Source organism: Hoplias malabaricus, chromosome 2, assembly GCF_029633855.1.
Source record: "Hoplias malabaricus isolate fHopMal1 chromosome 2, fHopMal1.hap1, whole genome shotgun sequence".
NCBI classification, from domain to species: domain Eukaryota; kingdom Metazoa; phylum Chordata; class Actinopteri; order Characiformes; family Erythrinidae; genus Hoplias; species Hoplias malabaricus.
This window is the reverse complement of record NC_089801.1, coordinates 81,375,819-81,397,820: the sequence shown is the minus strand read 5'-3', so window position 1 is coordinate 81,397,820 and position 22,002 is coordinate 81,375,819. Positions and strand designations below refer to the sequence as shown.

The following is a 22,002-nucleotide window of genomic DNA, read 5'->3' as shown; positions in this document are numbered from 1 at the left end:
TATTATTGTGGGGTGGACTCGCAAGAATCCTACCTACGCTGCCAACCACAGACATCTGTTTGGTGGCTTCACAAACTTGGGTAGTTAGTATTCTCCTGCAAGCGTGTTTAATTCAACTGACAGATGAAGAGTTGAGTCTTCGGGCCATGACCAAAAGAAAGAGAGAAAAAAAAACAGAAACAGATGCACACAGAATGACAACTTGTCATCACAAAGCAAGGCCAAATTCTGATCCTATCTCAGCCTCCACTCTGATGAAAGAGTAGTGTGACAGGTGTGACCACTTTCATCTGTCCCAATCCTTCCTGACGCGTCAAGGTCAAGTGGTTTGGAGTCAAAGCAAACCCCCGTAGATAGAGATCCATGTCCTCCAGCTTGGTCAGGCCAGACACTGGCATGCCTTTCTCTACTCTGTAAACTGCCGGAGGTGGTCTTGAGTGCCTCCGGCCATCGCCACGGCTTGTTAAATCTTTCAGGGAGCATGTGGAAAATATCTAAACTGATGAATTATAAACAGGGCTAGGATGGCAATCCCCTTAGCTTAGATGAACATGAGGGATAGCAGGGAAGATGGAAATGAGAGTGGGGAGGAAAAAAAAACAATACAGAGCAATGTATTTTATTAACACATCTTCAAGGAGGGTTTAGGGCTATGGGAGTCTGTTAGAGATGCCGCTGTGTGTCAGCTAAAATGCAAAGGCCCAATTAGACCATCACCCCTCCCCCTCATCTTAATCATAACCCTATATCCCACAGCCATCTGCAGTGGCAGTATGTGAATTTCAGACTCTGTATTACTTGCTCTAGTTGAATTTACATCTGTGAGAAAAGACATCTACGTCTTTTTTTGACTCCCATCTGAGACCTCTGTTCTTCACGTGCGCCCCTTGCTTTACCACGTCGACGAGAGCGAAGCAAGGGAACGTGACAGACTGTCAGAAGCAGGAGAGGGAAAGTATGCCGAGCACCCACATCCCCCCTCCCCTGCCATCCCCTTTTCCTTCCCCAAATTCCTGAAGCTCTGAAATCCCTCCCTGTGGATGCCAGACCGCGGGACTTGTCACTGGGAATGTCGTAGCAGGTGTAGGACCACTGCTCTCAGATCTGTGAAAGCTTATGTCCAGGTCTGCGACTATGTGAAGTAGTGGGGGAGGGGGGAGGGGGGGGTTGCCACAATGCAAGAACAGTGTGGTGGGACTCTTGCTTGAATTTTGCCTGGAGAAACCAGACTCATTAGCAAGTGATTGCGCGTGAGATTGTTTTCATACACACATGTTTAAATATGCAAATGGCAGCCGACGGGTGGGCTAACTCCTTAGCTTGTTCGCGTGTAGGCGTGCGAGCGTGGGCTTACTGTTTTCTTTTTTCCACATGTGTGTGGGGGGGAATATATACTCACTGTTGGAGCCTATGGAGAGGTCCTGACTTTGGCCCAGGGCAGTGCTTCTACTGGAGCTGTGTAGAGTCCAGCTGAAGTCGGCATCCGGGTCATCGGTCCAACCACAAGATCCCTGCTCAAAATCGCACAGCACTGCTGGAGAGGCAGGAGAGGTGCTGGAGCCTGCAGGGCGAGGGAGAAAAGAGAATCGATATTCCATGTGAAAAAAAAAAGTGGAGATAATGGACAACCCTGTCTGAGTCCTTCAACATATTCGCATCAATATTTATCAACCAGATAAGCACTGCGCAGGTGACCAGCGCAACAAAACAGACAGTCCGTGCTGCATGCTAACAGCAGAGCTAGCCTCTGCTAGCCTTAGGCTTCATTCTCCAGGCTCGGGAGATGCGAGGGGAAGGTAGAAAGGCTAATCTGAACTTGTCTCAGCAGGAGTCGACCTTTCTGATCGATCAGACTCCAGCATTGATAGTATTTGCTTTAAAATTCTGACCAGTGGAATGCATAATTCAGAGAGGTCAATTGCTTCTCTGGTTTGCACCTGGAACTACGGTATGAGCATAGAGCATCAATGCCCAGTTCAGTGGTGGTTGGACCTAGGAGAATGGGGTGGTAATAAAAGCATAGTGCAATAGCACATTTAGAAGCACATACATGTGGGGGGAAAAAAGCATTCAATAACCGTGTGTTATTATATATTTATAAAGCAGTACTTCAATATTTATTAATCACCATTCATTTTAAAGGTGACTAGCACTGCATTAAACTTTGACATGAGGGTCCTTAAACTGAAGTGAAAAAAATATTGGCTCAGGTTATAACAATGTAATGAATACCCCGTACGAATGTTTACAACAATTATAAGCACTTCTACTTGGAAACCATGACTTATTACTGTGTTATAAATATTACAACTCTATCCATTGTGATAGTTAGGCAATGCTATGACTAATGTGATGTTAATGGCTTCTAAATGCTCTTTGAATGTTTTTGAAATTAATAACACATGTATAAGCATTTAAAACGTTGGCTGTAAATCTCTGTACTCACCAAGGTAAGATCAATAATGACATATAATGATTTATGAGTTGTTTACAAGCTCATAAATAAGCTATTCAATGCTTATAACTGTGTTATAAGCCATTGTGATTTGAGATGGCATTGCATTATTACTATGTTATTCAACGATTTTAACCATGTTATGAAATAAGTGTCCCTGGAATGTGAACTCTTATCGAAACCCTTGAAGGAATTCAGTAGACGATGCCAATTCCAAACTTTCTATACTTTCAAATGAGACCACATCTGTTTCTGTGAGTAGAAGCTGGGATGGTCCAACACTATCATTAATGGAATTAAGCACTCGTGCAGTGGCATGTACAGTCTATATTTACTACTGCAGCTGCACTGACTTAAAGGTTTTATCCAAAGAAATGCCTGGTGTCTGTGTAGGACATTCACCAGATGCTACTCATTTGTTGTTATACTTCCAGATGTTTCTGAAAATCCAGAATGAGTTCATCTCGAGCTTCAGAGGAAAACATAAAAGACTCTCAGGAAAGCAACTGATCTCCATTTAGCGACGGGTTTCCTCACCAGAGCTGTGCTTGTGGGCGGTGCTGCTCTCCGCAGGTGGAGGCCGGGTGGAGGTGGATGTCTCAGTGGCGAGAGTGGACGTTTCTGTGGAGCAGAGGTATGGGTCACTTTGGGGCGCACTCTTTGTTGTCATTTTTCAGGCTATTGTTTTTGAACATTCTCACACAAAACCACACAAAATACTCAGCTTTTAATGGAAGTCAATGGCAGAGGGTTATTTAGAGTTGATACACTTTTCAAAAAATTGAAGCATTGTAAAAAAAATATATAAAAATAATAATAAATAATAAAAAAGTGCAGTAACAATGAACACTCAGGATACAGCCCATCAGTTCGGCTCTTGAAGGCCTAACCAATAGGAAATCTCACTTGGTTCTATCTACCTAGATACTTTAGAAAGAAGCAGCCTGATTGGCTACTTTTCCACTGGGCATTTCCAGACTCAGGGTTGCTTCACAAAAACCTAAAACTACTAATAATGTTTATTCATTTACACTATTATCTTTCAACAAGCCATTGTTTTACACTGTTCTTATATCTGTCGTGATGTCATATAAACAAAGCATTCAAACCTCACTAAACTGTAATGAATAAAACCTGCCCCGGTAATCAATAGCAACAGAATCCATTTTTTTTTTCCCATTTCCCTCAATCACCCATCCACAGAGCCAGGAGGGTGACATCATACTGGATAACAAGAACCAATATAGCACCTTATGTCATAACACCAGCGAGATGGGAACTCTCAAGATGGCAAAGCAGACAAGCTTCCAGACCCTTAAATGAGAAACATACACACACACACACAGAGACTATCTCTCTCTCTCTCTCTCACACACACACACACACACATTTACCACACACACGTAAATATCCAGAGGACCCTGAAGAGTTCCTGCCTTCCCCCAACCACCACCGACCGACACAAATCACTTTTACACACTGCAGGAATTCAGGAGTCGTAACTCACACAGGAGAGAGAGAGAGAGAGAGAGAGAGAGAGAGCTGGTCTCATTATATTGTAGGTTTGACACAGGTAGGCAACAAAACATCAAGATAACAACTGTACACATCACTCATTTGATTCTTATAGTGGTGAGATATCACTGAGGGCAGATGCCATTTTAATGAACAAGGACACCAAGCCCACTCCAATATTTACTTAAACTCAAGGTCAGAGCTGAAGCCTGTAACACACGATTTTACCGACTCTGACCAGTGTGTGGCGTCATGTTTTTTGTGGCGTTAAAGCCAGTAATGCACCAGTATGAATTAGGCTTAGGGATTAGGGCTAGGGTTGAGTTTAGGGTAAAGGTAATAGTTAATCCCTATCCTCACAGATCACAGTGCTTTTAAAAATGCTTTGGTTAATTGCGTCAGGTTTATCTTTTCAGAAATGATGACATCACACAGCATCAGTGAGTGAAGTCCTAAAACTCCAATGTACACTTAAGATACCCACCTCTGAATAAACATAACGATGTTGTATTAGAAATGCATAATGGAATATTAAGTTCTAGATTCAGTGATTTTATGACTTGGGTAGTGCACTACATAGGGTGTATGGAGTGATTCAGCATTAAACCTCTTTGCTTCTCTCATGCGTCATGGTGTTTTGAGGTCTAAGGGGTGATACGGCCCCCTACTGGACTGCCATGATAACACAGCTGTTTTTGTATTTGTCTGGATGGGGATGTTTTAAAAGAAAATGGAGGAAGGAAAATTTCTGTTTTTAAAATATATCTAGATCCGTGTGGATGGGGCTTTGGGTTCAGGTCCAGTGTTGATATTGGGTTCAGGGTTTGGGGGATGCCTAATGGTAGGGTTATAGTTGAGGTCATACCTCGTGTTATGATTAGGATTTAGTTTAGGTTTTAGTTAGGTTTAGGGCAGTCTTGCATAGATCTAGAGTGACCTTTTGCCATTTAACATGGTCAAGAACCACCTACTACTGCAGGAAAAGGAATGGCCTCCTGTACTCTATAATGGTGGTCTATATTGCTCCAATGGGATAACGATAAGGGACCAATCAGAGAGTGATTACTGAGTGTTTCAGACCTACTGTTGGTCTGTGTGAGATAATAAAGATGCGAGCAAAACCCCAGCCATGGAAATCAATTGCAACACTGGCGCTGGCGGTCATGAAAGGCGTCCACAGCTGGAGCTGCTCATCACTTCCAGGCTGTGGCCTTTTCCGAGGCAATTAGTCACTAATGCCACTTCCTCCACGGTCTCGCTGTATCCCTGTTTGTCCTCCTTGGTGTGTGGAGGACAGTGTAGAGGATCCTAAACCTATCCCAAACAACAAATCCACTGCGAGCTTTGTGGAACCCGAAGACACAACCTTGAGGGACAGCCATCCCCTTGCAGGAGTGTCTGGACCTTGTTCACCTCGATGCTTGTCTGTTGAGCTTGAGGCCAAAGGGTCCGCAAGTGCTAGGCACTCCCATGCTTAAGGGCAAGGCTGCCCTTTTGAACCCGGTTGACGTCATTCTTATTAGGCATGTCTCACCTTCCAGGGTTCCATGGGGTCATGAGGTCCCCCTCATTTCACCTGGACATATGGATGGTCACTGTCTTTTCAGGATGAGGTCATGTTGTTATGTTTTTATATTTTATGACGTATTCATATTGTTTTCTATATTTATGCTAATGCTAATAAAACCCATAAGGATTGAGTGTTTATAGAGCATTTATAAGCTCATTTATAAGTAGTCTTTCCCTCTTATTTACACTGTAACACCCCTCTGTCATCAGATGTTGACAAGCTAGGCTCAGGTCATTAATTATGTTAGCCGTGTTGCCTCAGAAGAGAACCTAAGATGTAAACTCCAGGGAGCAAATATTGGCACGCGAGTGCGGACAAGTACAATAGTGAACACACACACATACACACACGTGTGCATTTCACCACTGCATTCAGACGCTCTGTCAGTGTGGAAAGGTCAGCATATCTCCCAGAGTAATGACTATGACCTTTTTGGGATGTTGCAGCAATGGAAGCCAACTAAGATGAGGCAGAGTCCAGGGACAGCGCTGGTGCATTGAACGTCCAGAAACTACTATTTTATCAGAGCAGGGATAAAGCCATGACTTTAAAACGACCTCTTTGTTTCTACACTTTTGGTTGTTACTATGTAATTACATCATTATTAATAGAAGTGCAACCATGTGTATGCACACAGAATCAGGTTGCTGTAATCTGCTGGAAAGCGCCTGTAAATGTGAGCACACCACTGGCTGTTACACTGTTAGTTAGATGTTGTTATCATGTAATGACAGTGTATTTCGGTTGATAGTATGTTATTACATCATAATTAACAGAACTGGAAACATTTATGTACACAGCATCGGGGTTACTGTAATCTGCCTGAAGTGAATACACCACTGGTTTTTACACTGTTAGTTATATTTTATTATCATGTAATTATAGGATTATTAGATGGTAATAGCAATGGATAATAATGCATAGGTTTTCTGGTTTTAAAACAACAGGTACAGCTGCTATGCTACAAAATATCCTTTGAATACTCTAATAACAGTGTTATAAACACTGTCACTTGAACACCAGCAAGATGGTCTTATTTTCCAATTGGGAAAAGAGCTTTTAGGAGAAGGGTCTAGAGATCAAGCCCCACTGAGGTGAATGAGTCAAAACAGTGGATAGTGCAGCCTTCCATTTCCCCCCACTCTCTCTCTCTCTCCCTCAACCCCCATGCTCCCTCGTTCACCCCGCTCCTGTCATCCTTCCCTCCGTCTCTCGGAGATGGCTGCCACATCTTTCTTGCAAACCCCTGACTCAGCAAAGAAAAAAAAATAGCTGGGACTTCAATTATGTAGAAAGCTTTTTCTGCTCGGCAGCCAGAGCCTGGGGCATGCTGGGAAAATAAAGCCCATAAGATCTTGAAGGCAATGACATCATCATATTAGTGAGATATAACTCAACGGTACAGTGAAACCGGCAGCGTCTGTAATAACCATGGAGTTACAGATACGTGTATGCTATGACGTTACATTGTAATTACAAGTGATACATACAGTCTTCCACCGTGGGGTTATAGCAGAGAGGAAGTTGTACCTGTTCTGTTTAAACCAGAAATCCCACTTTATTGGAAACACAGTCTGGATCTGTGTAAAAACGGTAACAGTAAGCAATCTTAACGGCGGAGATGAAGCGGTCAGATATATCTGGACACACCATTTGTTTGGCTATTGATCAGATAAGAGGAAGCAGACTGAAAACTGCGATTACAAAAGAAAAGCGATAGTAATCTGCATACGATTCGGGAGGACGTTCCTACGGAGAGCTCTGTGTCCCTGCCTTTCTTTGACATGAAAAGACGGATTTTCAGTCGGAGAGGGTGTGTGTGTGTGTGGGAGGCTTTAAGGAAGATGAAAGAGAGGTGGGAAGAAAGAAAGAACAGAAGGTAGATAATGACTGTGTGATATAAGCTCGTCGGACACTTTATTGGAAACGTCAACACTGTGGTCTGATCTAAAAAAAAGAAAAAGTTCCATAACCTAGGGTCTTTAAATCTGACCACTGCTGTAAGGGTTTGATGGCCTTCAGCCACATCACCATAATCAGCTCTGGGTCATAAACGCCACTCCAGCTCGCCCCACGTACAGTGGTGGGAGCTCCACGTCTCCAGAGAACACAGTTCCACTGTTCCAAAGCCCAAAGCTGGGGCCGCCCTACACTCCTGAACATAGGAGCCTTAGCCTCAGCTACATCTCAGCGGTGGAGATTAAGTTCTAATTCTGAATCTACTGTATATTGAATGAGAAGGTAATGGCTTACAACCATGTAATTAAGTATGTAATTACACATGCATAGCTTTGCAACATGAATGTATTAATAATACCAAATGCCTCAGGATTCACATAACGAACCCTGGCATGGAAATACGAGCCTGTTTATAATGTGCAATGAAAACAGTAAAATGCTGACACACAAATCAACCAGATGTGTGTGTGTGTGTGTGTGTGTGTGTGTTTATTCCTGGGAAAGAGTGTGTAGAGGTCTCTGATGAGAAACAGAGAGAGAGAAGAACAAAAACATTTACACAGCCAAAAGCACTCCCCCTGGAGAGAGAGAGAGAGAGAGAGAGAGAGAATATACTCGTGTGGGAGTGTGTATTCTTTCTGGGGGGGATTCGGAAATATAGAACAGGGGTTCACAAGAGAGATCAGCAGTTCACACACACACACACACACACACACACACAATGTAATGTGAAATTGCAGTGTGCGTTTTATGTAGATTCCAATTTTGTTGTTTACCATCATTAAACTAATGCCTTTTTTGTAATCCAGCTAAACTAAACCTTAAACCTGGTCTTAAACCTCAGCGTAAACCTATCCTTCAATCCAACCTAAACCCCAGTCATACCTTCACAAAACCTAAACCTAGTCCTACACCCAGCACAACACCTAAACCTAGTCCTAAACCTAAACCCCAGTCATACTTTCACAACACCTAAACCTAGTCCTACACCCAACACAACACCTAAACTTAGTCCTAAACCTAAACCCCAGTCATACCTTCACAAAACCTAAACCTAGTCCTACACCCAGCACAACACCTAAACCTAGTCCTAAACCTAAACCCCAGTCATACTTTCACAACACCTAAACCTAGTCCTACACCCAACACAACACCTAAACCTAGTCCTAAACCTAAACCCCAGTCATACCTTCACAAAACCTAAACCTAGTCCTACACCCAGCACAACACCTAAACCTAGTCCTAAACCTAAACCCCAGTCATACCTTCACAACACCTAAACCTAGTCCTACACCCAACACAACACCTAAACCTAGTCCTAAACCTTAACCCCAGTCATACCTTCACAAAACATAAACCTAGTCCTAAACCTTAACCCAAGTCATACCTTCACAAAACCTAAACCTAGTCCTAAACCTAAACCCCAGTCATACCTTCACAAAACCTAAACCTAGTCCTAAACCTAAACCCCAGTCATACCTTAACAAAACATAAACCTAGTCCTAAACCTTAACCCCAGTCATACCTTCACAAAACATAAACCTAGTCCTAAACCTTAACCCAAGTCATACCTTCACAAAACCTAAACCTAGTCCTAAACCTAAACCCCAGTCATACCTTCACAAAACCTAAACCTAGTCCTAAACCTAAACCCCAGTCATACCTTCACAAAACCTAAACCTAGTCCTAAACCTAACCCCCAAATTTTATTTTATCAGCATTAAGCCTACTCCTGACCTTAAACCAATATTTACTCCCTAACTCTACATTTCTAAACCAAACCTTAAACCAAAACTAAACTTAATCCTTCCCCTAACATTATTCCAACCCAGAAATCTAAACCTAAACTTGCTCATAAACCCAAGCCCCACCCTGACTTCACTTCACCAAATAACTATACCTAATCTTTAACCCTGAAAATAATTTTGTCTTAATGGTCAGTTCCACTCTCTACACAGACATCATCATAAACCTGAACCTGAACCTAATCCTAACCCTAACCTTCATCCTAAACCTAACCCTGAGTGCTCCAGCAGCACTGCTGTGTCTGATCCACTCTACACCAGCACGTCAGTGTCACTGCAGCGCTGAGAATGATCCACCACCACATCACACCTGCTCTGTGGGTCCTGAGGGGGTGCTGAGTGTAAAAGACTAGGGTGAGAGCGGGGGTAATAAAGTATGCAGAACAACAGTGTTGATCAAAGGGACAGCGAAGGTAGACAAGAGCAGGTGGCTTTAATGTTGTGGCTGATTGTGGAGTATACCACAATACTGAGTAAATAAACAGTACTGACCTGGAGCTGTAGGGGGCGCCAGCTGGCACTATTTTACTGGCATAGGTACAGAGAAAAGTCTCCAGCAATGTACACAGGGGTATAGCTAGCATGCCTCAACACACACACACACACATGCTCAAGCCATTAGCTAAGTAATAAATAATAGAACACAGTGGATTATTGGCACACCATCAAGCTCTCTGTTGCTTACCGCTCAGTGTGTGTGTGTGAAGCCCAGGAGGGCAGTGTGTGTGTGTGTCCTTCACTGTACAGTAATGTGGTTTGGCACAAACAGATGTTCAGCTGCACACCACAGTGAATCAATACATTACACAAACACACACCCACAATCCAGCTATGGTCTGTTATAGGAACACTTCACACTGGCTGCTGGGACATTGCTGTGAGGAGTCGATGGCATCCCAAAGGTTTAGGATGGACCTTCATTACTGCAGGGGTGTGTATGTTTGTGTGGGCTGGGTGTGTGTGTGGGAGGGGGCTTTGACTTGACATTGAACATGGGCCTGTTATGCTTATAGTAGCTATATCCCCATGTAGACTCTTTATAAAGTGTGTGTGTGTGTGTAGCAAACTGCTCCCAGATTGTGGAGGGTCTTAATGTTCCTGTCCTGCATTTAGCCTAGTGGGAGGCCAGATGTGCCTCTTTTACACACACACAAAGAGATATGTTTGTTTTCATGCATTGTCAGGACATTATAAAGACTTCCACCCATTTTGTGAAGACTTATACTTGCCTAGCGAGTACTAGATTAATCCTAATCTTAATCCTAACCCTAATCCCAACCATAGTTAGTACTAAACTAACCCTAACCTTAACCTTTACACACATCACCTCCTTGAATTGCAATGGATAATGGTATTGGGACAAAAGAAGTCCTCACACTGTGTGTGTATATAAACAGTATGCAACCCTGCAACGTGATATATACCTGGCACACACACACACACACACACACACACACACAAACCTCCAAACCCCTCTCTTCATCTCGTCCTCTCTGAGCCGCTGCCCATGTTCCTCTCCTTCCCTGTAAACATTTCCTCAGCGCTCTGCTTTACGTTTATTCCAACAGCTCCCATTTCAAACGAAGTTTCTGAGCCCTAAACACGGAGCAATTTCCCAACCGTCCATCATCCTGATGGCAGACGAGTTAGAGACCGCGGAGCGTGTGGGTTAACAATGACCGCTTTGTAATTAAAGGACAAACGTCTGATCACGCGATTTCTCCATCAGCGTCAGCGTGCAGAAACCGAGTTTCCGGAGCTGTGTTTGTTACTGTGTTTATTGACTGATGTGTGGCATGTAATAAATGGTATATTAGGCCTTTCTTTGACCAGACGGATGGACTGCGACATTAACAGCCCTCAAGGGACAGTAACAGTTACGTTAGGTGGTTAACACATAGATTTTGTAAAATCTAACATTTCTAAATTCCATAATTTGTGTTTAATAACACTGTTATTACATATTAACCACATTTACATGTGTAATAAGGCAAGCATACCTTGATAAATACTATGTGTGTCTACATATGCTGCACTACAAGTATATACTATATAAGTATTTATTATATAAATAAATAAATTATTTATATAATTTACTACTATAAGTGTCTAAAACTGAATGTTATATTAATATACACTTATTAACTATGTTATTAAGGTGTAATTATACAGTCACTACACACATTATATAAAACAAGACTCTGAATACTTTTCTGGGGCTTTATTATACCTTAATAATGCCAATCTTGTTAGAAAGTGGTATCATTATAGTGGGACTCATTGTTGACCATTGTGAAATGTATATTATAATATTTAGCCATTCCCAAATCTGGCTTTCCAACTTCAGACTCCACATCAGCAAATTTATTAATGTATGTGTGTGTGTCATACCTGGCAGACTGCAGCCCAGGACCTCCATCCTCATGCCGATGCCGGCAGGGGACCAGCGCTCTGGGTAAATCCTGATGAACTGAGCTGGGATTTCCTCAAAGCGCCGTAGCTCTGGAGTGTCGTAGTGGGAATTGCCCTCAAAAATCTGTGATGTGGAGAGAAGCAGGACAAAGGCTGTTTGGTGACAGAGGTCAGGGAAAAGTACAGCATTGTTACCAGAGGCCGTAGATATGTAAGCCACACCCACATTTCAAATAATCCCCCAGAACTTATTAAGAATTGTAGCTACAAAGTTAAACCAATGAGAAACCAATCCCAACAGAGACTACAGCCCAAGAAAACCCCCTACTGGTGATATGTCTTGAAGGTGGGTAGTGCTTCTGAAAAGCTACAACTGCTGTAGGATGTTTTTGTGGGACACGCAATCTTTAAGTTCCCCTTTACCTTTAAGAAAGGTTTAAACAAGTCCATAGTTCTATGCTGTTAGCCATATTAGCATTGTAGCTCCACTTCAAATCCAAAGTAGCAGCCTACAGACAGATGGGTTTGTGGAAGAGACCTCTATCAAAAAGCTCAGAACTGCCCCTAAAGGACCCCCTCAGATACGAACCTTGGGCATACTGGTCTTGCTGTCCATCACAAAGTTCCAGTCTTTCCCATTGAGGCTGTGGGCCAGGCGGTACTTGCGGACGAACGCTCGGTTGTCTGAACTGCTGCCCACCTCTCCGCTGCGTGCCCCCTGGGTGATAACCCCTCTTACTATCTTGGTGGCACCCAAGTCCACCTGAAGCCATTCTTCACCAGACAGGGGTTGCGCCGGCGCGGGGAACCAGCCAGACCTGCTGGCCACCAGCCGAGCAGCTCCAGGAGCCCAGTGCAGGTCTCTGATTGAAGAGGCGCTGATCTGGGAGTCTGGGAGCAGGCCCGAGAGCATTCCCTGAAGCTCTGAGCATGGAGCGTCTGGGGAGAGAGGTGAAGATCCACAAAGATTATGTAATGACCTCTGAAAAGAAAAAGAGGCAGCACAAACACACGCAGACTCTAAAACACACCTGTAATCTGGCATCCATACAGCTCAAACCGTAGGGCAATGCCATTTTTCCAGGTCTGGGGTCTGATCCGGACAAAACGGGCAAGAACCGGCTGGGGAACTCTGTTCAGAACCACTTCAGATGGGTCGGTGTTAGCATGGAATATCTGCAACATAGAAAATGCACTATGAGTTATGTTTCACAGACAGCAATGTTTTTGTACACAAAAAAGTACTTAACAGCTGTTGGGATGTAGACGTTTAAGTGTTGCCATGGTAACAGAAGTAATGAAGTAACAGAAGTAACCCTGCCTTGACCTCTAACCTTCAAAACCTATGTGTCAAAAATAATATTTGAAAAAAAAACTTTCAGAAAAATTATGAATTATTAACATTTTCCTATGATTACAATTAATTAAAAATATTTAACAAAAGCCATTCCCTACATTTTTAACCACACCGTTGTCTGTTTTTTAATATAAATAAATGGACAAAGTTGCAAACTTATGCTCTGGACCTGTTGTTACAGAATGTAAAACAAATATACATTATTACATGTAGTAATAATGTTATTACTATGTAATTGTGCACAGCTATGAGCTATAGAAGGGATAAGAGGGACTGAGCAAGCCACATTATATGAATAAGGGGACCACAAGAGGCCAGAAAGGACCACAGGGGAAGATTTAGCCAGATATCGAGGTAACACCCCAAACTTTAATCCAAGAAATGCCCCAGGATCTTAGCTTCTTATGATCTTAGAGTGTCTGACCTCAGTCTTACATCCCGACTCAGGGTCAGAACTGCTTTACATTGATTACCTTGTACTAATTCCACATTTAAAACCAGCCAAGGCCCAGTAATCATCCAAACTACGGCTTGGCGTCCTCAGATACCTTCATTTGTGTAATAGGATTTGAGTGCAATAGTCCTCAGCTCATTTCCTGGAGATCTATGAGAAAATCTGAGTTGTGAAGATCGTTCTTCAACGGAAAAGGAAGCCAATAGCTCCGGGAAGGCCCCATCGCGGATGGAGGTATGAATTAAATGAGTGCGTACTGGACGCATTTCCTCAATGAACCATATCCTGCTCTAACCCACACAGAATCCCACTGCCTCATCGTGCATTCTATTTCCTGAAACAATAAGCAGCATTTCATCCATGATTGAACCATCCCTAGCCAAGCGCATTGGCAGAACATTTGGTGGGACAGTTCTGGCCAAAGCCATCGGTCTATGGAACCAACAATTGGTTCCAAATGTTTGTGTTTGCCTTGGTAAATCTTCCTGGAATAAACTGAGTCCAGAGAGGAAACAGTAGGGGAGCTAGAGGATGTCTTTTTTTTTTTTGAGTATTTGTTCCCTGAGATCATTTTATCTGGAAAACAGTTGAGATATGAGAACAAGGACTTGACACTAAACACTGAGGTCTACTTATGTGTGCTCTCAAGTTGCTTAGATTCTGGATCCTGTAGTGAAACATGACTATTTCATTGGAAGTGGCAGAAAACCAGGCTTCAGAACTCTTCAGTGAAATTGATAAGATGCAGATAAGACTAGTTGGGAAAACAAGAGCAAGCTAAGGCAATCCAAAAGTCCTCCAAGCGGAACCTAATACCTTGCATCTCAACCTTGTGTCAGCCCAGAGGTCTCCACCACTGCCTTGATTGAGGAAAACAGAAGGGCTGACGGACGAGTGCTTGGGGTTTAGGTTACACAAGCTGTTTCAATGATGTACAAGCTCTGTCAGGCTACAACATAGAGCTGAAAAGGATTTTTCCTGAAGTTAGAAGTTGTTCTGGTATTTGTATGGAGAATACAAATAGTTGAATATGTATAGTACCTTTAAAACTTATACTTATGGATCTGATGGCATATCTCTATTTATGACAATGAGCCAATATCTAATGTAAACACTTTCCAGAATAGTTGCTGAATATATATATATATATAATAATGAATTGATTGATTGTTTGATTGATTGATGGGAAAACCTTTGGTCAATCGAAACCAAATGTTAGCTGCAGAAAGCTACAATCTCAGAAAATACTGTCACTGTGGTGGTGACCTTTGCTTTTACTTTGGTGGCATAGTGTGGAACAGATATTAAACATATTCAATAATAACTGCAGGTTTTTAAATTGTGTTGATTTTTTACACCACATTTCCAGGACTTTTATTTTGTTTTTTAACTTTACACAATTCAGTAATAAAGAACAGAATGTAGCTGTTGTACTTTTAAAGGTAGTGACGATAATGTACCTCTACAGTACTTTCATTTCTAAGAGCACATGACCGTGGTCAGAAGTGAACCATTGTGTTAATCCTGTTGGTGGGAAAAAAAGATGAGTCATGTTTCATGGCTGAAAAACAAGAAATGACCCATTCAGGAGGAAGCAGGAGAATTATATTTGCAAGTAAGGGCAGGAAATGCCTCATTCAGTCCATGCTCATGACCTGAGGTCACCTCCTTATTTTTCTGTCCAAAGGAAGGACATCAGGGTCCATTTGTGGAACTGATTGTGGACAGTGTTTTTAGTTACTGAGAATGCAGTAGTAATTGCGATGATAGATGCTAAGTAATAGTTCCGTGGAAGTCCTGGCCACTGAAGAACAGGGTGAAAAGGGGGTTGGGGGTGGGGTACGGATAAAGTATGCAGAGCAACAGATTGACAATCATCCGGTATTGTTGAATGACCAAGTGCAGCCGTGTGGTCAGTGCAGCTGACAGAATGAACAATGAGTATAGAAATAATACGCAGACTAATTAAAAACATCATGTTTCATTTTCTTGATCTCCTCACCCTATACTTTGCTCTGTTTTCTGTCTCCTCTGTCCTCTTGTCTTTATCCCATTTCCTAAACCCCTGTGACCAGTAGCCACACCCCTTGGAGAGATAAGGTTTAACCAGAGACCACTGTTTTATAGGACAGAAGAAATTCCACATGGAAGACTGCCCTCATGTTCCCCCTGTTTACCCATCCTCACACTATTTTTTTCTAGCCATCTGCACAAGGCTATACAGGTTTGGGTCTCTCTCTCTCTCTCTCTCTCTCTCTCTCTCTCTGTGTGTGTGTGTCCACATTTTCCACAGGGACCCTCACAAAAAGCTTGTAATTGCTCAGCAGGGCAGAGAAATCAGGAATGAGGGAGGGCCTCACATTGTGTCTTGAGGAATACCACTCCCCATTAAACTGTGAACACGTCTGTGTTTTGGCTGGAAGAACCAGACAGACGGACAAACAGGCGCAGAAACTAGACAGACAGGATCATTCCAGACACCCTGGCGACAACAAGGTCCCACTGTCAGGTGTCAACTGATGCTTAGCATTTATATTTTAAGATACATACATGTGAGTATCGACAATGGTCACAGTGCTGTAGTCCAATGTAATGTTCAGAATTGGACCTAATTGTAGGTGCAAATTCCAATTTCAAATAGTAGATCTGAACAATTAAATCCACTGTTGAGTCCCAACAAGAGACAACACCAGCTGCCTGTTGTTGTTGCCTTAAGCAGGAAGATTCCTCACCCCTGGTCTTTAACCTGCACCAACAGGCCTGATCACAGAGGTCAAAGGTTAATTAGTCTGGGCGGCAGGGGACATTAGACTGAGTGGTCTTAAGGGAAGACCATTAATACCTTTTAGATATTGAAATCAAGAGAGGAATGGGATTAGTACATATGCCCTTATGGCTGTGTTTGGGTGGTGGTAAGGATTATAGCTAATCCACTCGCCTGCATCCATAGATTCCATGATTGCTTTCGGTCAGAGGATGTAAACCATGGAAAATCGACCAAAAAGTGTGTGGTACATGGAATGTCCTGCTTTCGGCGCTCGTATGACAGAGAGTAATCACTGCCATAATTTTACAGGAAGAGCATAATATGCTTGCCAAAACATGACCCGATATGGGGTATGCGCTATGCTTTAATTACATGGAGAAAATGGGCCATGATCCAACACCACCACCATGTAAAGAGTTTGCCCTATAGAGCTAAGCTGTTTCCATGCTAGGCTATCCCTACATCTATCAACTAGCAGTGCCAATGAGGTCAAAATCTGCCTGACGACAGCAGGAAGGCACAGATGACTTCACATGATGGCAGACCACCGCACGTCCATCTAAATGCCCAAAGCTAGCAGTAGTAAATTGAATAATTCAGGCAGCCGTGTTACGTCTCCGCTAGTGAAGGGTCATGAAATTATAACGACCATGTTCTGCATCCCTCTTCTAAGTGTGTGTGGATGTGTGTGTTCTTGCATCTACAACTTCAGGTTGGTCAGACGTCCCAAGCAGACTGTTAAGGGACGTGAGGTCTCGAGGTCTTTAAGTATTGATGACCTCAACAAAGACTTGGGTCAATGTCAGTTGAAAGAAAAGCAGAAGAAAGGAAGGCTGTGAAGAATGTTGGTTAACCGACATATCCAGGAGTCTACCGGAGCTGTCTACGTCCTTGCCTGGTAGAAGGCCATGATCTCAGTGAAGGAAATGAGCCTGTAAACAAGATGTAGAATGGGACCAAGGCCAGCAATGTGGTGCTCCATTAAAAAAAAAAAAAAAAAAGTAAACAAACATCTGGTTCAAGACGCTGGGTTAAAGATATCACTTTCTTTTCCATCCATTTCCCCCACTGTTTTCTTCCTCCACATTTTCCACCCTTCTTCCACCTTCGCTCAAATGAAGATGTCGACAGCAGGGGCTGGATCCAGCTGGCCGCTTGCCAGCTTTCAGCAGAAGTGTAGCATGGAAACTGTGCTTATGTGAATGCACCATAAACTGAAGCAGTCACAAACACATGGCGTACACAAGAAGATGAATTCACAAGCCAGTTTCCATAGCATATGTGCATCACATAAGTCATTACACCCACCTTTATGCAAAGATACAAGCTTATAACATGCTTATAAAGTATTTCTAATTTATTACTATATTATAACACATTTATAAAGCCTTTATTAACATATAGTGTGTTGAAAGTGCTTTTTTCCTAACCCTTCTGTGGGCAAGTGTAAATAAACTAAAAGACCAATCTCCATTATCCCCCACTTCTACATACCCAAAATATATACACACATGCACATACACACCAACCCCCCCCCCCCCCCCCCCAACACTCTTCCTCTGGTACTGGGACCAAGGAGAGGGACCAAATTGCTTTGTATGCTGTTTCTGTCAGCAGCCGCCAGCTTGTGTGACAGATATATTGCTTGCCGTGTGAGATGGATTCATAGGAATTTCAATCATAAACAGGATGCGTAGCACTTTTTTTTCCAGGCCTGTGGGATTTATTCCACCCCTTTATTTATGCCTGTGAAAATGTTTATGTATAATGTCTCAGCTGTTATTGGTGGTGTTTGACCCCTTCTGTGAGTGTGTGTTGGCCACAAATGAGGGATGGGTGTGTGTGTATGAGAGGAGCTCACGGTCCAGAAAATTAATTGCCTCATGCAAGTTTGATCAGCAACCAGGGCTGTAAATACAAAGTGTCCAGGTTAGTATCCCAACTCTGTCCTATTTCTTGACTGTCCCCCACATTTGCAAGATGATAGACACCTTTACGGACATTATCAACAGAGACTTGGCCATTTTTAGATGCCCCCATCTAGACCCACACTGACCCCATTAATGCCCTGCTTCTCAAAAACATATATCATGCCTTAGTCAGACTTGCATCTCAAATGACTACATTTTAACATGCATTTGTTTGTTTATTTGTTTCTTTGCTCAAAATACACGCCCCCTCCCAACCACACCCATAATTGGTGTGCAGTCAGCAACTGCAACACCCAGTGCTTTCAGAGCAGGGGGGTCAACTTTAGCATGTGCCTCTTCTGAGATATAGGAAACTGTTGCTATAGCGATATAATTGGATAGCCCAACACGCTTGCAGAAGAACATTAGTGTAATATGTGATACCAGTACTGGCTACCACTGGCCAAGTCCATCCTACCCAACTGAAGAGTGGTCAGTCATACTTCTGGGACCGCTTGTCAAATATTGGGTCAACAGCTGTGCCACTTTTGCAGCTTGGCATTCTTTACTTTTAAAATGGCGTAAAAAGAGCTATTACTCCGTAGCCATAATCACTTTCAGGCCAGAGAGTCTTAGCTTTTGCTTTAATACCCCAATGTGTCCTCATACACAGAAACAGCAAATGACGGTTCACTCGGAGCGTCCACTGCGCTCCGGTTCTCCTCAGCTAAAAGCATTAAAAGGGCTTCCCCCTTTAATTAGATACACTTGAAAACCACAGTATGTCCCTCAAGAGGACAATAGCAAGATGCGTGAGCTTACTCACACTTTAATGGAAACCTCTATGTGGCAAAATGGGTTTAGGCCCTGGGTGAAACCACTTATAATATAATAATAATCACACTAGTCTGGTCTTAGGGTCTAGTTTTAGGACTTGAAACCCAGCACTCATTCCACTTCCAGATGGGGAGATTAATCTTGTAATCAAAAGCTACCCACTGCAGAAAGACAAGCAGGGGTTTAATCCCAGCCCTGTTATTACAGGACGAAGCCCCCTCCCCAGTGTTAGAAAGAGTAAAAACCACTTAAGCATCTTGTCTGAGGTTATGATTAAACTCTGTCCAGCACTAACATTGCAGGATTAGTGATCAACGGACAGGGTGGGGGGACCTCTAGGGGAATACGTCCAATGCAACTAAATATTCGGGCAAATTTGTCATCATAGGTCTAGAGTTACACTAGGGAGAGCTATGCTAATGCTACTAATGGGGCTAGCAACACCTGGGAACGGTGTCCTACAGTGTGACCAGCTTTGGTCTTGATTTAAATTTCCTACATCATCGAGACCACAGATGCCACTAAAAAGAAAGGAAATGGACTTAAAAGTATTCATTTAAGTGTTATTTTGGTAATTCAATTATTGTTATTTTTATTCAAGTTGTAGTCAACAGAAACCAAAACCATCAAATCCATTAAATAAAAAGCCTACATTTAATAATGTTTTTTTTATGTTTTTACTATTTTTGAGATTTTAGAGATATTATTTATTATTAACTTTTATGAAAAACGGGTAAAATATCATGTTGCATTTAGAAACACATCAACGTACAAAATTACTCATATAATATGGTCACATTTTTTTGTCTTTATATACATTTTGAATATAATTTACCATTACATCATGCTGCAGAAGGTGAAAATGTGTTGGCAATACAAGATTGAGTCGACTCCAAGACTTTGAACTCTGTGAATCATTGGCCGACCAATGATACAAGAGGCTGTTAGACTCTTGAAAAGTTGTAGCATTTTCTTGTTTAAATTTCCCTGCAATTTTTAGTTTTCAAACCAGAAATAACATGTCATTTATCATGTCTTTCACATTTTTGTTTATTTTTCTTCATTGACAAAACATTTTGTCATAGGTTTTCTTCTTCAAATTGTTATTTTTTGGTCAAACCCTAACCTTGAACACTCAGAGTCATGCCCGTCATGAGAAATCCAGGACTTGATCAACCACTAGAGACCTAAATCTAGGGTTACATAGTGGGATAAGCAAGAATTTCTTGTCGTCAAGCTGCAAAACTGGTAATTCCTGCGCTGAAGTTTGGTTTCCGCCATTTAATCACTTGGAACACCAAATGTCCTTCCAAAGCAATGGCTAATTTAAGTTAGAAGGAGTGTCCAAGTTTTGTGAGTGGATTGGCATACTGTACCTGCACCTGCCACCAAAACAGATTGGTTTCATGGTCATCTGCCAGCAGCTGGCCACCGGGAAAATCAATTATTCCCAAAATATGATCCTAACACAATTCCCCCCTGAAAGGAATTAGTGTCTGGACGACTTTCCCTATTCCGAAAGTAAAGCTTGTCGACAACGATCTTGACAAGGCTAAAAGGTCACAAATCTACCATGGTTTCTGATAACGCACTTCCGCAACAAACACAAACAGACACACAGGAGATCCTCTCCCAAGACCTGGGGTCTCTACAAGCCCAGGTGCGGGTGTGGGACCAGTCATGCAGGTGTGTTTACAGAAGCTAGTGCATAGGCATGACGAATGGCCTTTAGAGATAAGCCTGCATAGAGGCTTCTATTGTTCCCAGATTGCCAGATAACCATCCTTCAACCTGTTCTCATGTCACTTTCTCTGTCCACAATCAATGAGAAGGTCACCTGGGACAGAGGTCACCACTCCCAACGGTCGTTATAACAACCCCCACTACCCCTCACCCCCCACCAGTAGCCTATTGTCAATTAAGTCTAGGGGCTTTACTGCCTCTGGGACTTCTCTGGGGCCTACATTTGCACCCAGTTATAGTGCAGAAAAACTAATGGAGGACACTGAGGACAAGGCATGGTCAAATTGAGCAGCATCAGGACAAGGCAACAGAATGACCAACTAAACAGGAAGGTTAGTACACATAGGTTGGAGAACCATCTTGGTGTTTGTCACCTTGTGGTTCTTGCCATGGCGGTAGATCATCCAATCTTCTCCATTGGTGCTGACCTCCAGCTTGAAAGTTGTGACGTAGTAAGACTTCTGGGTCTCTTTTGAAATGGCCCCCTGGGTGGCGATTCCAGTAAGAACCTTGAGGAAGTGGAGGTCCACCTGTGGTGAAAGAGGAAACAGGTCTGGTTGGGATTTTATTTGATCTGGAATGTAAAAGTCAACATGGATTTTGAACTTGTTGGAAGGCTGTATGTTGTATCTAAGGCTACGTTCACACGGCAGGTAAAAGTGGCTCAAAACTGACTTTTCACAACATGTTTGTGAGCAATGTGACCTATGGCATAACTTGGTCCATATGTTCAGTCTGAAGTCTTTTTAACTGCAAGTATGGAAACAGACTGGTGTTTTTTCAAAAGGTAATCTTGTGCACGAGTATCAAATAAATAGAAATAAAATAAACCATTGCTCTCCAGAGAAAAATATTTATCTCCAAAAATGTAACTTTACTTTATTTCAAATCATTTTGGAGCATTTCTATTGGTCCACAAATATATATATATATATATATATATATATATATATATATATATATATATATATATATATATATATATGTTTTACTTTGAACAATCCCAAAACTGAAACAGGCTTAATTGGGATTTAAAACATGAATTCCAGAAGTCAATGATTATCCCTGGGTCGGGTGTAAGAATCCCTTGAGCCGTCTTATTTCCATTCTCTAAATCTTTTAATCTAAAAAATAAAGAAATTTTGGGGAAATTTTCATATTTTTGTAAAAGATAATGCTTTGGACAAATGTACACTGATTATCCCTCACCCTTCTTGG

General features: G+C 42.3%; 1 protein-coding gene and 1 long non-coding RNA gene across 2 annotated transcripts in view; one reads left to right on the top strand and one right to left on the bottom strand.

Annotated features, from left to right (window-relative positions):
• The window catches only part of LOC136687369 (uncharacterized), a 36,208-nt gene extending 31,459 nt beyond the window's left edge, over positions 1 to 4,749 (top strand). The window contains exons 3-4 of the long non-coding RNA XR_010800444.1: positions 2,890 to 3,089; positions 3,659 to 4,749. This is a non-coding gene — a long non-coding RNA (uncharacterized lncRNA). The remainder of the gene's footprint in view (positions 1 to 2,889; positions 3,090 to 3,658) is intronic.
• Positions 1 to 22,002, bottom strand: part of nrp2a (neuropilin 2a) — a 78,507-nt gene that overhangs the window by 16,146 nt on the left and 40,359 nt on the right. Inside the window, exons 7-12 of the mRNA XM_066661729.1 lie at positions 21,159 to 21,314; positions 12,748 to 12,892; positions 12,306 to 12,655; positions 11,696 to 11,840; positions 2,993 to 3,076; positions 1,400 to 1,561 (exon numbers count right to left, since the gene is read on the bottom strand). Of these exons, the coding sequence (XP_066517826.1) occupies positions 1,400 to 1,561; positions 2,993 to 3,076; positions 11,696 to 11,840; positions 12,306 to 12,655; positions 12,748 to 12,892; positions 21,159 to 21,314 (1,042 nt within the window). The remainder of the gene's footprint in view (positions 1 to 1,399; positions 1,562 to 2,992; positions 3,077 to 11,695; positions 11,841 to 12,305; positions 12,656 to 12,747; positions 12,893 to 21,158; positions 21,315 to 22,002) is intronic.